General features: G+C 45.8%; 1 protein-coding gene across 1 annotated transcript in view; it reads left to right on the top strand.

The window, feature by feature from the left end:
• The first annotated feature begins 8,081 nt into the window (after positions 1-8,081).
• Positions 8,082-15,593, top strand: part of RNF38 (ring finger protein 38) — a 124,328-nt gene continuing 116,816 nt past the window's right edge. Inside the window, exon 1 of the mRNA XM_059833438.1 lies at positions 8,082-8,601. Within this exon, the coding sequence (XP_059689421.1) occupies positions 8,082-8,601 (520 nt within the window). The remainder of the gene's footprint in view (positions 8,602-15,593) is intronic.

The following is a 15,593-nucleotide window of genomic DNA, read 5'->3' as shown; positions in this document are numbered from 1 at the left end:
TGATCATAGAAGCCAAAACCTGGAGTATGGCACCAGCCACACAGTCAGGCATTCACCTGTTCAATTCATCTCCTCCTTCCTGAACTCATTCCTCTGACTGGGAGGATAGAGGAGAACACCACCTGTGCTCCAGATCCTTTAACATTGCTGGAGGGACAAGTCCCCCAACTCTTTTGATCCTTCTAAGTTGCCTTGTCGCGGTATTATTAGACTCTACATGGAATAGTAGGAGCAGATGATAACCTCTAAGGTTCACCAGGTTCAGCAGCCTCTCAGTGACATTCTCTTACCTACCCCACAGCTCCCCGACTCACCAGGTGGTCCAGCTTGGTGCTTACTGCAGACACACAGCACTCACACACTCGTCCACAGGCACCCTGCGCTCGCAGGTCCCCTCAAATACCACCATGGGCCTTCTGCCCACCTGATACCCTGGCCCAGACTCAAGGTCCCCCTGCTCGCCAGCTGGTCCAGCTTGAAGATTGCCAGCAAAAACAAACACCCACCCCATGCACAGCAGGTTTGGGGAAGATGCAGACATTTGCCCCCTCCAGCAGCTGGCACCAGGCACACAGGCTGTGACACACGGTACCACTCCAGCTGCCAATGCTGAGACCCTCACTCACACTGATCTCCCCAGCAGCTGGTTTTCAGGATACAAACTGTTCCCACCCCAGTGCTTGAAGGTTAAAGACCCTGCCTTGCTGCAGTTGCTGGCACTGAGACCCCCCACTTGCTTCAGTAGCCAACACTGCAGGCCAGGGGCACCCACACCCCCGGTCTGACTCCAGCAGCTGGCACTCAGTCCTCTCACACTGGTCCCCCAGCACCTGGCACTGAGTCCCTGCAGCACTCACATGCACAGAATAGAAAGTGAGATTACACAGAGAGGTAGTTAAGAACAGACAGGACAGACTGCAGTGAATAAGTGTAGGGTTCAGCCAGACAAGTGTACTGACTGGCCTCAGTTTACTGGTGACCGGCCCCTTTTGTATCCTTGTCTGTCTACCCCACCTCTTTGTTCCTCCCTGCCCCCTCTTCCCATGCACCTTGCCTCCTCAGCTGGCATAGTCCCACTGACCCCCTCCAACATCCTGGACCCTCAGGTTGGCATCCTTATCCATTCCAAAGTTCCAAGTTTGCCTGGGGTTTCTTGATAGCCCATCAACTGGTGTAACTGATCAGGTTTGTTTCTGGTTTTTGCATTCGGTAATGTTAATTGCTCATATTTTATGATTCTCTGTGTTTTTCTCCCTCCCCTTCCTTATGCCAATTTTGCAAGGTCCTTAATCAGATAATCTTAGTGAAAAAAATAAACATTCTCACACTCCACATATCTTACCAATTAGCACGACTGACTATGTTTGTTCTCATCACTGCTTCTCTTATCATTTGTCAGTCAAGTTTATGTCTCTGTATGTTCTTATTTATGGCTTCTTTGACAAGATACCCTTGAAGGAACAGACACTCTCCTTCCACATACCTTTCCATAGCCCTCAGTGTTCTTCCCATATATTTCACTTTCCATGTTTCTCCCATCTATTTTTCAATCCAAGCAGCAAAGCAGTGTGATTCAAAGGTCATTTTTCTGAAGAGCAGCATAGAGAATTACTCCATACAAAATGGGATTAGATGAATGAAGAATGAAAGCAGGCCTTGTAACAATGTACTGTCCTGTAAAATCATGCCTGCAAATGAGATAATTTTGTCTTATAGCCACTTTGTGATTCAGAAAGGCCTACGAGCTTTCTTCTTGTGATTTCTTGAAGAAATGTTCAAAAAGAGAGCTTTGCCTTGTTTTTGCTACTAGTAATTCAGGTTGTATGTAGTTTCAAAGACACTATGATCTTGTCTGGACTTGACAAATTTATCACACTATTTAGCAGATGTGTGGCCTGAATGTCATAGTGGCAGTCTGGCTGATTTTATGGGCTGTAACTACACCTTCCTTACTTAAAAAAAACCAAAACAACCAACCTGTTTAAGGTCAACTTGAAGAAAGAGGAAAAAAACACATAAACCTATTAGTTATCTGTATATTGCATTCGTGTTGACTTTAAAATACTTGTCTGCAAGTACAACTAAGTGTTGTACTCTTCCCAAGTGTTGTAACTATTTCCCAAGAACTCCTCAGCCCATTTTAACACACATTCATAAGCCTGTTACAAGGGATGATATCCCTTACACACTGTCATAAGCTGAATTATATTTTAATCCTCAAACTCAAGCTAAGGTTGTTCCAGGCCTGCTCAATATTTAGGATATAAGAAGTGGAAGAGAGTGTGTTAAATATATAGCAATTCTATCTCACTGTGCTTCGTCCTTTGCGAGGAAGTATGTCCAACTTCCACTTCCAAGACATGTCTGGTGACTAGAAAGGCAGGGCATGGTCATGCAGAGCAGCCAGCTTTGAGACAGTGGGGAGAAGAGCAAGAGGCAAGCACCACTGTGCTAGCACGTGGGATTAAGTTTGTGTGTTGCTTTGATGTATTTATTTGAGGGGTAAGCCATGCTTTGGGAAGGGTTCTCAAGGAAGCATGGACAATTCTAGTTTGGTTGCCTTCCCAGCCTTCCAACTCTCTTGGCACTGTTGCCAAACCCCATGCTCCCACTGGACTTGTGCATGAGCCTACTGGTCAAGACGGCTTGTGTGAGGCAGCCTCTCCACTTGCCTCTCCACTTGCCTCTACCTCCACTGTTGAGGTAGAAACCACTCTTTCTGTGCCTTGAGGCCACTAATCCCAAGAGCTTTGAATCTTGACTTCAGCACGGTCTTTACACTGGTTTAGGCTGCCCTGTAGGCAACTGACTCCCATTTTGGCCGCTGTAAGTCAACAGAGTGGCAGCAGGGTGTGCACTCTGCTGCACCAGGGTGTGGGTGTCAGTATTATGCCAAGGCAGTGAATCCACTCCAGCCTTTAATTTAGGTCACACTGGTCACTGTGTTTCCTCTTCTTATCAGTATAATTCCTTCAGGAAGGTGAAGTCTGACAGGAAGGATGGTTCACCCCTCTAAGACTCTTTTATCTGAAGCACAGACAGTGATGAATGGGAAGAGCTGCAGAATTTTCTCAGAAAGGTTTTGACGTTGAATGCACATCACAGAATAGTCACAGACACCTTAGCCATTTTGCCCTTATGAGTGGTGATCTGCTTTATCACTTCATCCTTATTGATAAACAGTTATTAGTTCAGTGCTTCTGCTGTTCCTAGGCACTGTCAGGAAGGGCAGTGTCCCAAGCTCATTCTCCATCCTGAGGTGAAGTTTAACCAGATGGCGATGGCGTGTGTTCAGGCAGCATCAAACCTGAGACATGGGATATGAGTTCTGCCACCAAGATGCCACATCTCTACAGGCAAATCACTGCACTTTTCCATCCCTTTGCCTCCCTTCTCCCTCTTTCTTCTGCATATTTAGATTGCAAGCTTTTCAGGGCTATGGACATGTTTGTACAGCACCTAACACAATTAGGTCTTGCAGCTGACTGAGTTTTCTCTAGGCTGCCACACTGCAAATGCAAAAGCAAGAGAACCCATAGCATCTGACATTCCTTTATCTCTGAGGTCTACCATTTAGGGTATTTCCCTATTGCACCATTTCATTTGCACCATCAAAGTCACCCTGAATGCTAAAATGTTTCTGCTCTCTCTGTGTTCAGATATCAGTAAAGTCCATTATGAGTGACACACTGGTAGTGAGAAGATAGGAGGTAACAAGTATGTCCTGCAAGAACCATCAACAACACAGCCAGTTCCCGTCATGCACAGAAAAAGCCCTTCTCTTCACATACATTCCTTGCTCCTGTTTGTGTAGAAATAGGCAAGTAATTGTGCATACACTTCAGCTATGATGTGTGCTCAGCTTCATGATTTTTCTCCTCTGCTCACTGAGCTTTACTTAGGGTGAGATGTTTGCAACTCAAATGGAAGCTTCAGCAGAGTATAGAAATTACTATTTGAGAACAGGGAAGCCACCAACAGTGCAACTTCAAAGCAAGTAAATGCTGGGATGAAGTATGAAGAGGGAAATCAGAGGGCCCATCTTAAAGCTTTAAGATTTCTGTATGCAGTCTTAGGAAAATGTTATTTTACAGCAGGAATAGAGGACCTGAATATATTTTCATGTATTACAAATGCTAATACTTGTTTCCCAAGAGATGTGTCCCATCTTCTGCCTTTTGCATTTCTCATTCTTCAATGAGGTTAGTAACATCCCAGTGGTGGCTTCAGCAACAGACTTGCTCTAATTCCTGTAGATCCAGTCCTTAGCCAGATGCTAAGCCACTGACTCCTGTAGGAGTCCTGTGTCCAGTGACTACTACAGGAGAAACTTAGCATCTGGCATGACTGGCCTCTGACTCATAAATGGCAACTTAGGCTACCTCTGCAGTAAGCAGCAGACAGCTGCAGATGTGGAAAATGCAGCAGTCATGAAGTTAGTGCCAGTGGAAATATCTTGTACACCACCTGTACTGCTGCACTCAACAATGCAAGTTTTAAGTCCTGTTGATTTCATGTGTCTTTCTCAAATACTTAAAAGACAAATTAATGTCTGCAGGAAGCTGGATACGCATTTTCTCTACAAGAAATCTGCAGATGAACATGTTTATTTGCCTGTGGAGTAAAGAAAACAGTTTTAAAATATGCGTATCAGCTTTCTGTTGAGAGAGGCATACTTTTAAAAAATCTGACACAACTCCCTGATGAATTAGTTTTTTCAACTAACTACCATCATGTCAGCCTTACTTGTAGTAGATCTTTTCTATATATCCCTCTCATAATCAGGCACTTCAGCAGCACTAAGGGGGACAAAACAAAGATAATGAAGGATCCAAGGTAAAAATCATCCCATTGCAAAGTCTGGCTTACACAAAGCCTTAAACACCACTTCAGCTGTTACCAGCTTTTAAGAGATGCCTTGGGCACAGTGGAAGTTTAACTTGTTAAATTTTTAATGAAACAATATACCTAATATCGCCATTTTCAACACAAGGCCACAGTAAGAACCCTGAGAATCATACCATACAACCGATTCTGGCAGACCATTTGGAGATATGGAAATCTAGACTCAAATTATGTGTTGGTTTTTAGGCAGAATTAATTATGAGGTTGGAAGAAACAAGCACTCCTGGTCTGCAAAAGAGATTGCATCAGTGTCAGATGTTCTTGTAGTGATTGTTCTGACTCAAACCAGTGAGGTCTGAATTCACCTGAAGTAAAAAGAAGTCTACAATACTGAATGTAGTAGCTTTCTGATCATGGCGGTATTTCAAGTTTGTAAACTTTAAAACAAAATAAAAGACACAGTAGAGAAAAAAAAAAAAATCACTTGTTATAACTTTTCCCTGGATCTGTTTGATGTAAACTATCAATGAGTTTAACTCTGGACATCCATCAGTATGTTTCTGTTTAGAAAAATGAGTTAAAATTATATCAGTTGTTTTAAATGTTAGAGATAAAATCGTGTCTTTAAGTACCTTAAGATCTTAAGCAGACCTGAAGAAGGCTTTCTGTACACTGCCAAAAGCTTGCCCGTTTTCCAGATGGTATTTCCAAAGGTATTACCTCTTCTCGTCCCACTTGAGTTAAAAGACACTTGGAAAAAAATCTGGATCTAGCTCCTGTAATGATATTATCTTGAAAAGGCGTGATTTACATTTAGAACCAACAGGAAAATGGAACTCCTCAGCTCCAGAAGTAAATGAAGTGCAATGTACCAGAACTGTCGGGTTACGTGTCTGCAAGTCTGCTGACCCATACTGCATAGAAACAGCCTTCCTGAACTTCCAGGTAGCCTGTAGTCTAGAGTGCATGTTAGATTAATGGTTGAAGTAGCTTCATACTGCAGAATTTTATTTCCTTGGCTTATTTCTGGAAAAGAATCTAGGTGCAATAAAGTTAGAAAGATTGTCTTAGTTGAAGGACTAATGCTATTTTCACACCTTTTCCTATAGTATAAAATCCTCCAGTATTCAAATCTGCAAAGTTTTGCAGGGCTCACAAAAAAGGAAGTCTGTGCCACAATGCAGTTTTATGTAATATCTTCAGTATGGGAGTAGTTTTTAAAGCAACTTCCCCGCAGGAAGTGAATGAAAAATGAATCATCATAAAGCAATAGTGGCTGTGTTCATCTTTTTCTGCCTGCTGTGTATTGCCAGGAGCTTCATGCACACTGCATATACTCGCCCTGTAACAGCAGTCTGAAAAAGGTGCAGACACCTCAGAAAGGTGAGGCAGAGGATGCGATGGGAAAGTACTTCAGGCGCTTGTGTTGCACAGGATCACAAGATAGGAGCTATTGTTTCCCGATTTGGGGCTGGAGACATGACGGGTTAGCTGTGTGGAGTTTAAGCAAACAAATCTAGAAGGGCTTTGAATGGCCTTATACAATTGCTGGGACACATGAATCATGTCAGCAGTAGGCTACAAGTCCCAGAGGTGCTAGCCCCTTTCCCACACTAGGTGAAAACCTCAATGAAATGACATGAAGAAGTGAGGGAAAAGAGTGGCACAGCAGGGTAATGCTGGCAAAGGCATGATTTGCGCAAACATTTCCCACTCACAGCATTGCATAGAAGAAGGTGGCATTGCTGTGAGGTGCAAAATGAAATGAATTCTCTGTCTGCACATTTAGGTCTCGCAGAATTGTTGTTGTTCCATTGACAACAGCAAGTGCATTCCTCTAGGTAGTAAATTTCGCTAAGTAGTGATTTTTCTTTGGTTATGTATGTAACAATTTTCCCATTATTTTATTTTTCCTGAAAACCAAACCTAACTGCATTGGCTCAGCAAATGCAGATCTCTACCTCAACACAGAGACGCACGGACACATGCAGAGATCTTCATCGCTTTAAGAGAAACCCTCAGTTGCATTCCTGTGGTATCTCCTCATGCGAAGGGATCGGCTTAAAGAATGCTTATCGGGCAACAAAGCAATAAGCCGTCATTCCCGTAACAAATTAAGGCGTTTACCGACACCTCTTCATTTTTTGCAAAAACCGGCAGGCGCAGTTCGCCCCTGCACCGTAAGCTGCCTGTTGTCAACCCTGCCCCACTTGACGCCTCCCAAGCTGAGGGCAGGGTGGGGCGCTCCCTGGTCCCCATACGTGCCTACAAGGGCCGGCTCCGCCCGGATGCCCCTCACCGCCCGGCCACGGCGGACGAAGCCCCGCCCCCCGGGACGGCAGCGGCCCCGCCCCGCCCCGCCCCGCCCGAGGCCGCCCTCTCCCGAGGCCGCCGGTGCGCAGCGTCCACGCGCCACCAGCTACGAGCGCAGCCCCTGCAATCGCCCGGCCGGCCAATCGATCGCGGCCTTTGGCCCCTCCCCCCGGTCGGTCGCCCCCGCCGGAGCACCGTGCCGCCTACTGGGCGCGGGGAGGGGGGCGCGGAGCAGAGGGCGGGCGGCCCGCCCGCCACGGGGGCGTAGAGGGCCCTGCACACCACAAAGGCGAAAGGCCCGCGGTAGCCCCCGTGCTCAGCGGCCCGCAGAGAAGGAACGCCAGGCAGGGCGAGGATGATTCCGGGCTCTGCGCGCAGGGTCTGCTGCGGGCGTGCTGAGGCCCGCTGGGCCCCGGGGGCCCCGGCCGATTGCGGCGCGGGCCCCACTCCCCCTCCCCCGCCCGGCCGAAGGGGCGACGGGGGCACCGCCACAATAAAGGAAGAGTGGCTGCCGCGCCTGCGTGCTCTCCGCGTCGCGCCTTGCGGCAGCGCTGTTGCGAGCGGGCTCGGCCCCGCGGGAGGCGAGCAGCCTTGGGGAGGCACCGGGCCGCCGGCGGCGCGCTGAGTGCTCCCGCTCGCGGGCCACTGCGGCCGGGACGGGGCGGAGGGAGGGAGAAGGCGGCGGCGAGACTGCCTCCTCTTCAGCAGCGAGCCGGGCAGCGGCCGTAGCTTCTACCCCGCAGCAGCCGGCACGGCTGGGTACCCGCCTCCGCTGCCCGGCTGAGGGCTGCGCCCCAGTTGGAGGCTTCCCCACGTCGCCCATGCCGCCCCCGTGCCCCCGCTGGCGCTGAGCGTCCCTCCGTGCCCGCGGCGGGGCTGCTCTCGGGAAGGCGGGCGCCGCCGGCTGGCCGGAGCCGAGAGCGATGCCGGTCGCTGCCCGCTCAGCGCCCTGCGGGGCGCAGTCCGACGCCTGCTTTCTCGCCCCCGCCCGCCGGCGGGACCGCAGCGCCGCTCCGCGCGGCGAGGAGAGCGGCGGCGAACTGCCCCAGCCTCTCCGCCAGGCCGCCGCGGCGGGCCGCCGCGGCAGATGGGTGGCTTCTTCCGCCGCCCCCTTCCTGCCTTCCTTCTCCTCCTCCTCTCCGCCGCCCCCCGCCTCCTCCGCTGCCTCCTCCCCCGCTGCCGAGGCCGCCGCCGCCTCCCCCTCGGCTGCCTGCCTTGTCCCGGCGCCCCCCCGGGCCTGCGGTCGCTCCCGCTCCGGCTTCCCCGGACTCGCCATGAGCGGCGGCGCCGCTCGCTTACCGCCGCCCCCCGCCCTCTGCCCGCCGCCGCCGCCCCTCCACGGGCCGAGCCTGCTGGAGCCGGGAGCGCGCAGCCAGGGCCGGGGTAGCCCCGCCGGCCACGGCACACCCCGCGCCGCCCCGGGCGCCAGAGGCCCGCCGCCAGGTGAGCGGGAAACGGGCCCCGGGGGAGAGGGTGTACCTCCGCGCGTCCCACCCCCGTCCGGCACCGCAGCCGGGCCGGAGGGCCTCGAAGTTGTTCTCCGCAGCGCCCAGAGTCGCGTCCGTCCCTGGGTAGGGGACGGGCAGCGGGACGGGGCGGAGGAAGGACTGCCGCTAGTCACGGCAGAGCGAGGCAAGTCGCGGCGGCTGCCGACGCTCCGTGCATCGCCCGGCCAGCCAGGGGGTGCCCGGGGTACCCTGCGCCTTGGTGGCCGGCGCGGCCATGGCTTTTTCCCCGCCGGTCGGGATGCGGCGTTGTGAAGCGCGGGCGGCCCGCGGTGCTGGGGCTGGGGGCGTCGTCTCCGGTCGTTGTATCGCTGCCAGCGCTTCCGCGCCCTGCACTCCCGTCTGTCGGCCGCCGGTGCAGCCGGAGGGGTTGCGCTGCGCTGGGCGTCGGTGCTTGCTCGCCCTCGCGGCGGCCGTGGCCGCGCCTCGTGCGAGGCTTTGGCGTGCCCTCGGCAGCAGCAGGGCCTGGCCGGCCCGGCTCGCCCTCCCTCCTCCCTACAGCGCCGTCGGCTTGCAGCCTGCCCTCGGGCTCCGCGGGGCGCCCGCTGTGCCAGCGCTCCGGAAGGGTTTGCGGCGTGTGGGGGGGGAATGTGTCCGTGTCCCTGAATCAGGCGCTGCCCCCCGCAGCGGGCTGCTGGTGTCTGTGGAGATTAACGGTTTACAGCGGCAGGTCACCTCGGGTTCCTGCCTGTAGCTCTGAAATGCTTTGGAAGTCATTGCCTCTGTGGGAACGCTCGTTGAGTGCCTTCGGAGCCCTCAGCAGCTGCCCCTTCAAGGTGTTCTTGAGTTTCCTGTTAGAAGCAGCCAGCAGCAGGGTCTCTCTTTGGAACTGTTTTTGGGCATGTGGTTCACTTGTCCTGGAGCTACAACGTTTTCAGGACTGAGGTCCCAGCATCTGGGTTGATGTGCTTGTTGTCGAACACCAGAGCTGCTTCCAAGACTGCAGTGGAGTTTTCCACATGCTTAAATTTAAACGAGTGTCTGTGTGGTTTCAGGACTGGGGCCTTAGATGTTCTCTTGTTTGTTTTCTTGTTTGTGAATGGCAACAAGAATGAAACTGTTTATGTATATATGAAGTCGGTAATTAGGAAGTGGTATGGGAGAACAGCAGTAAACAAGACATCATTCTTCGGGCCTGGAGGGTGAAGAAATGAGATATCTAATTAGTCTTTTCTTAGAACGTATTTTTAGTGGTGCTCAACTTGGATGATTTACAGGAGCCTGCAGTATGCATGTTTATACTGATGGAAATCTTGCTCTGAAATGAAGTAGGTTTTTATAAATAAGTTCCTCTTGAAATTTGTGGTTGACAGCATATTAAAGGATTGCCATGCAGAAAGTTGAGGAAGAACTTGAATTTTTACCTTTGTATTACATTGCTGAAAAATAGCTTGTGCTATGTGCTGAGACTACATAGCACATGGGGAAGATCAGTCTCTTCTGTCGAGCTATTTGGGCCTTGCAAATAAAATATATAGGAGAAAAATATCCTTCCAATATAGGTGATCTGGAAATGGAGGTTTTACCTGATGAAACTGTATTTGAACTTTTTGTTTTAAAATTGCTTGGACATTCTTGGTGTAGTTGATAAGGTTATCTTAAAGCCTGATCTCAAAACCTCTCCTAACCTTCCCACACTTTCAATAATCCAATAGACAAATTGACTTAGTTTGCTACTATTGGAGATAAGAGGTTTTGTATTTCCCATGATTTGGAAAATCTTGGTGGAGAAAAGAACTATAAATAACCCATATCATATAATGAATTAATCACAGGCCTAGTGTACAAAGACCTTACTGCTGAGCTTTTTCTTCTCCTAAAGGGGAAGGGACTTTTTGGGTTTGTCCTGAAGTTTTGGTATTCACTAGCACAGATCCTGTTCTTAAATTCTGTGCTTAATGGTAACTGGAATAGTCAAAAGCAGTTTGCTCCAAAGAGCTCTTGCAGATCCCCAAGTTAAATGATTAAATTTTACAATATATTTAAGTCACAGTAGCAGGTGAATGTTTGTTGTTAGTCGTGATCTCAAAAATACATAAAATGTTTTCATGTAGTATGATCCCTGATGCATCTTCTAGTTTTGAGATAACGTATCATAATTTACAGACAAATACAGGAGATTTCTAGATTGGAGATGAAAAATGTGTATTTTTTTCTCCAAATGGAAAGACTGTTATTCTGACTTTGTGAAAGTCTACCCGTTTCATTCAAGTATTTGCCATCAGAGGAGAAAATGATGCACCAAACTCCGGCATCAGGGCCAAACTTGGATTGTTTTGTTAGCATCCTCTGAGTCGTGCTCTTGAAAGCAGTAGTCTCCTATTGGTGGTCCTAATATATTAACTTTTGATAAAAAACTCTATTGTGATGTAGTCTTCAAACATTAGGGGTTAGTGCAATTACTGTAGTTGTGTAGTTTGCAAGCAAGGTTGAGAGAATGTTTACTATTTTTTTTCCCCCAGCAGAAAAATGTTTAGTGATGGCTGGTTTTTCTGTTGTTGTTGTTGTTTCTTTTGTATTTTTCTCCCAAACAGTTTCTGTCAATAGAAGGGAAAGTCTCTATTCATGGCTGTCAAATTAGTGAAAGAATATTGGACTACAAAATGCTGCATTGAAGAGCTGATTCTTTGTTTCATTCAGGAAATTGATCCTGGTCTTAAGAGACGCTTCACCTGCCATGAAGTACTCTGCCTCCGCTGGGGTACATGCATCTTCTCAGTGAAAAAGAGAAGCCCACCTAAAGGCAAGGTTGTCAGATAGGAAGAGAAAAGTGTGTTTGTAGTGGAAATTCTTAGACCTTTTCAGCTTCACTTTTTTTGTAAGGTCTATATTATCACTCAGGTTTTGCAGCATTTGGAAAGGAAAGATGGCTTTTGAAAGTTGCGGTGTACTTAAGATACTGGTGTGATGTCTATAGCTGGTGAAAGCAGCTTTTCTCTTAAACATCTTTGTTATGCATATCAGCTTTTTGGATCTCGTCTGGTAAACTTTGCTAAATGTAATTAATATTGCTTGCCCTCCTTATGTTGCAAAGTCTTTAGTTAGAATAACTTTAAAACTATATTGTTTAAGATGAACATCAGCTAAGTTATCTAGGCAGATAACTAGGTATCTGCTAAGTCTCTCAGTTTGGAGAAGCTGAAACTGCTGATGAAAGAATCACTGCCAGTTTTCAAACATATGCATAACTGCAGAATGTGAGGGGATGGATTTGCTTGTGAAGATAGTACTAGTGTGTCGATTAAGTGTAGGAGAAAGCTGTTTGAATTCATAGTGATTCTGCCTAATGCTCTGTATGCTAAGCAGTTGTAATATAAGCACTAAAACTCCTTGTATATTCATATTGGCGCATGTAAGCTTTTGTGCCTTTAGCAGTTGTGCATAGTTCTACCATCTATGCGTGGTATGTGTGGTTTTTTTCTCAAACTGGAAAGCAGTTACTATGGATTTACAGTGAGTGTCATACTTAATTCTGGCATGCCTGGAGATAGATGCGAGTTTTCTGATTTATGTCACAGTGATGCGTTCACAGCTTTATAACTGTGTAAAATAAAGCAAGATGGAAAGGTAACTTCTTAGTTAGAACAAATGAAGCACATTGAATATGCGGATGGTTTTCAAGAGTTGCAATTGATTTTGGCAGATTAAAACCAACCAAACAAAAAAACCCCAAACCGGAAACTAGTATTGCAGCACCTTTATTTGAATTTGATTGAAGTGCGATGTTCATAAGTAAAGAAGTGGCTTGGTGCTACTTCTAGGTTAGAATTACCACAGTATTGTAAACTTGTTACTGTGCATGTTTATTGGGTAGAACTAATCTGTCTTGGACACTAGATTGTAATTACCTTTAGTGTCTCAGGATTGTTTTTTATAATATTGGTGTGTTGTTTTTGCTAGTTTTGAATTATAAATGAAGGCTTTGTTTTTTACATAAAGTAATTGTACTCTGAATAGATTCCAGCAATCATGGAATTAATTTTAGCAGACATACATTGAATGTTTATTTCAAGAAATCAGTTATAACGGAAATGAAGTTGCATATTTATGGGATTAATTTGGGAAATAAATGCAAATGTACTTCCTTAGCAATTATTTTCAGATAATGTACATTTGTTTTAAGTCATTCTCCGTGACTACTCTATCACTTTATTTTTTTATTTCAATTTGACTTTCTTTGGTAGATTAATATGTAGTGCTTATATGAAATGGAAACGATAATTTTATGGCCTGAAATTGTTCTGTGCCATAAATGCACTGTATTAAGTTATTTTGGAGGTATGCTTTTTAGGTGCCAGCATCAAGTGAACGCTAGCAAATGTTAGTTATCCCCCCCGACATAAGTATTTAAAGACGTGTGTGAGACTGAGATAAATGTATTTTAAGGAAGATTAATAAAATAAAATTAATATGAAGATATTTTAATTGTAGTTCTTGCAATACGAACAACTTTATCCTTGCTTATAATGGCATATTTCAAATGTAAAGTATTCAGGAACACAGGAATGAAAAATTCCAAACTGTGTCCTTAGTACAGATTTCAGTTTAATAATAGGAAAAAGACCAGAGATAAGCATTTAATTTTGAAATGCGTGCTCTGCTTTGCAAGATCTTCTTATGAAATAATCTAAATTAACCTTTTTCTAATCCATCAAGATACTGATTATTGTCAGTATCTGTTGATTTGAATTGGATGACCTACGGGAACTGATCCATCAGTTGTCAGAAGGACTCGAGTTTGGGGGGCTACACAGAAAAACATAATACAGAGCAGCGGTGTAGCTGGCAATTGACTTGATTTGTAAACTCACCTGTCTTTTGTTAGCTACTGCCTTGGCTAAAAGTTTATAATTGCCTAGAAAATCGGGGAGAGATTAATGTTCATTAAGAGGGGAAGTGTTAGATGTGAGTGTGTGTTGATTTTTCTACGGGTGTCGCTCCACAGGCATTAGTGAAGATGGCATGGATTTGCAGCTGAAAAGCAAATCATATTGTACAGTTTTTGGTTAGAGTTTGTCTGGTTTTGAAACTGATGGTCTCCTCTCAGTTAAAGTAACTAAAACCAGATAATTGATGATTCAATGTGCAGTACACTCTTAGTTCAAAGAAAGGGAATGTCACGAAAAATTACAGGTATACATATATTTGTGTATGTGTGTGTATTAGCTTGGTTCATGTTCTAACAGTTTCCTCTTAAATCTGCATGATTTTTCTGTATTTAACAGCAATGCTACAACATTTGCATTTTCGTATCACCTGAAGTTGGCATCCCAGGCACATTGCATGTGCTATTTGAGCCTTGAGCTATTTCTTTCCGAGATTAAATTACTACAGATAAAAAGTTACGCAGCATGGTGGATTTTGTACTGTCACTGCTTCACCCATACTTTCAGATGGGTGTCGCGACTGAAAAGTCAACATTCTTAACATAGTTTGAGAAGTATGCCTGCCTTGTCACAAAAAGGTTAAAATGAGAAATTGCTTTAGGGAATAGTAATAAACATGATTGTGAATGTTGTAACTCCTTGGCAAAGCTGTGCTCAGTTGAAAAATAAAGTGGGTTTTTTTCTTGCCTTTTTATATTTAGTTTTGCTGCTTATATAGCCCTTTTTTTTCACCCACAAATTATCTTGGCAAAATGAAATCCACACGTGCACAAAATCTTTTTGACCCATGTTTTTTTTTCCTGAGAAAGAGAGGCTTTAAATCTTTCTCAACCAATAGCACTGCAGCTTTGTTGTCTTAGTTCTTGCACCTCAGGTATTTTAAGTGGTCTCTCATATGGCATCTGCTTCATATCAAAAGTTCAGATGGAGATATATCATCTAAACATAACAGTTGTCAGTGTTAATGTGATGCAAGACGTGAGTGGAATAGCAAGAAGGTAAAGTACCAAACTGTCAGAGAGCATCTTAGGAAGTTTGCAGTGGGAGCTCCCTTTGCATGAATATTCTAATATGATGGTGCTGCTTTGTCCCACCTTTATTTTTCTGGGTTTTGTTTGTTTTGTTGTGGGGTTTTTTTGGTGCTGTTTTTTTTTTTTAACATTTTCTGGTTGCATTCTTCTATGCTTGCTCTAAACTATTTTTTTCTTCTTTGTATATGTGAAGTACAGTAAATGCCTGGTTGTTAGAATTCCCTGAATGAGGAAAAGATTATCCATTCTTGAGGGGAAAAATACTGTTCTTCTTGTGCTCTGATGGCTTAAAATAAAGCTTGCTTCTGGAAATTACTTGATGTGTAATGTAGAGCAAAGAATGCATATTTCGCTTTATTTAGGGAAAGATGAAGGAAGTGGTTTTTGAAATAGTAAGTCATAGGTATTTTTGTAAGTATTTTAAGCAAGCACAATGTACAGTGTTTTTGTTTTCTGAGCTTCTCAAATACACACATGTGCTCCAAATGTTTATTCTTAAAACACTCTTCCCTATATCTTTCTCAGTGGAGAGCCTGGCATCCCAGCTCTAAGCACCTGGGTTGCTGTTCCCATTATCACTGGCATTGTGTTTAGATTGAGCCTCTGCATCCTCCTTCTCATGCAAGCCCTTTGCAGCTATGGCATATGAAAAAGTAACACCTGTGATCTGTCTGGTGGTGATGAAGTGTGTCAAGACGTTTCTCTAATTTCTCTTCTAATGACTGGGATTCTGCATCCACGCAGGTAATCTATGTTGCTTGCTGCATTGTCCGGCATCTGGTGTGGTTTTCTTGGACATGTGCTGTCATGATAACCATCCTTCAGTGAAACATTGTAGTATTTCAGAGCTCACAACTCAGCATTTGGGCTTGGTCACCAGCTTCTGGGACAATCCCAAATGGGAAATTATAATCTTAAAGGAGACATACTCCATGACTTTAATTGAAGAAAAAAAATATTAGAAAACCTTACTTAAGTCTTTGTCTTTTGTATAATGTACACAACTGTAGCAC

The sequence above is a fragment of the Gavia stellata genome, chromosome Z (assembly GCF_030936135.1).
Source record: "Gavia stellata isolate bGavSte3 chromosome Z, bGavSte3.hap2, whole genome shotgun sequence".
NCBI lineage: Eukaryota > Metazoa > Chordata > Aves > Gaviiformes > Gaviidae > Gavia > Gavia stellata.
This window is presented reverse-complemented; position numbering and strand designations above follow the sequence as displayed.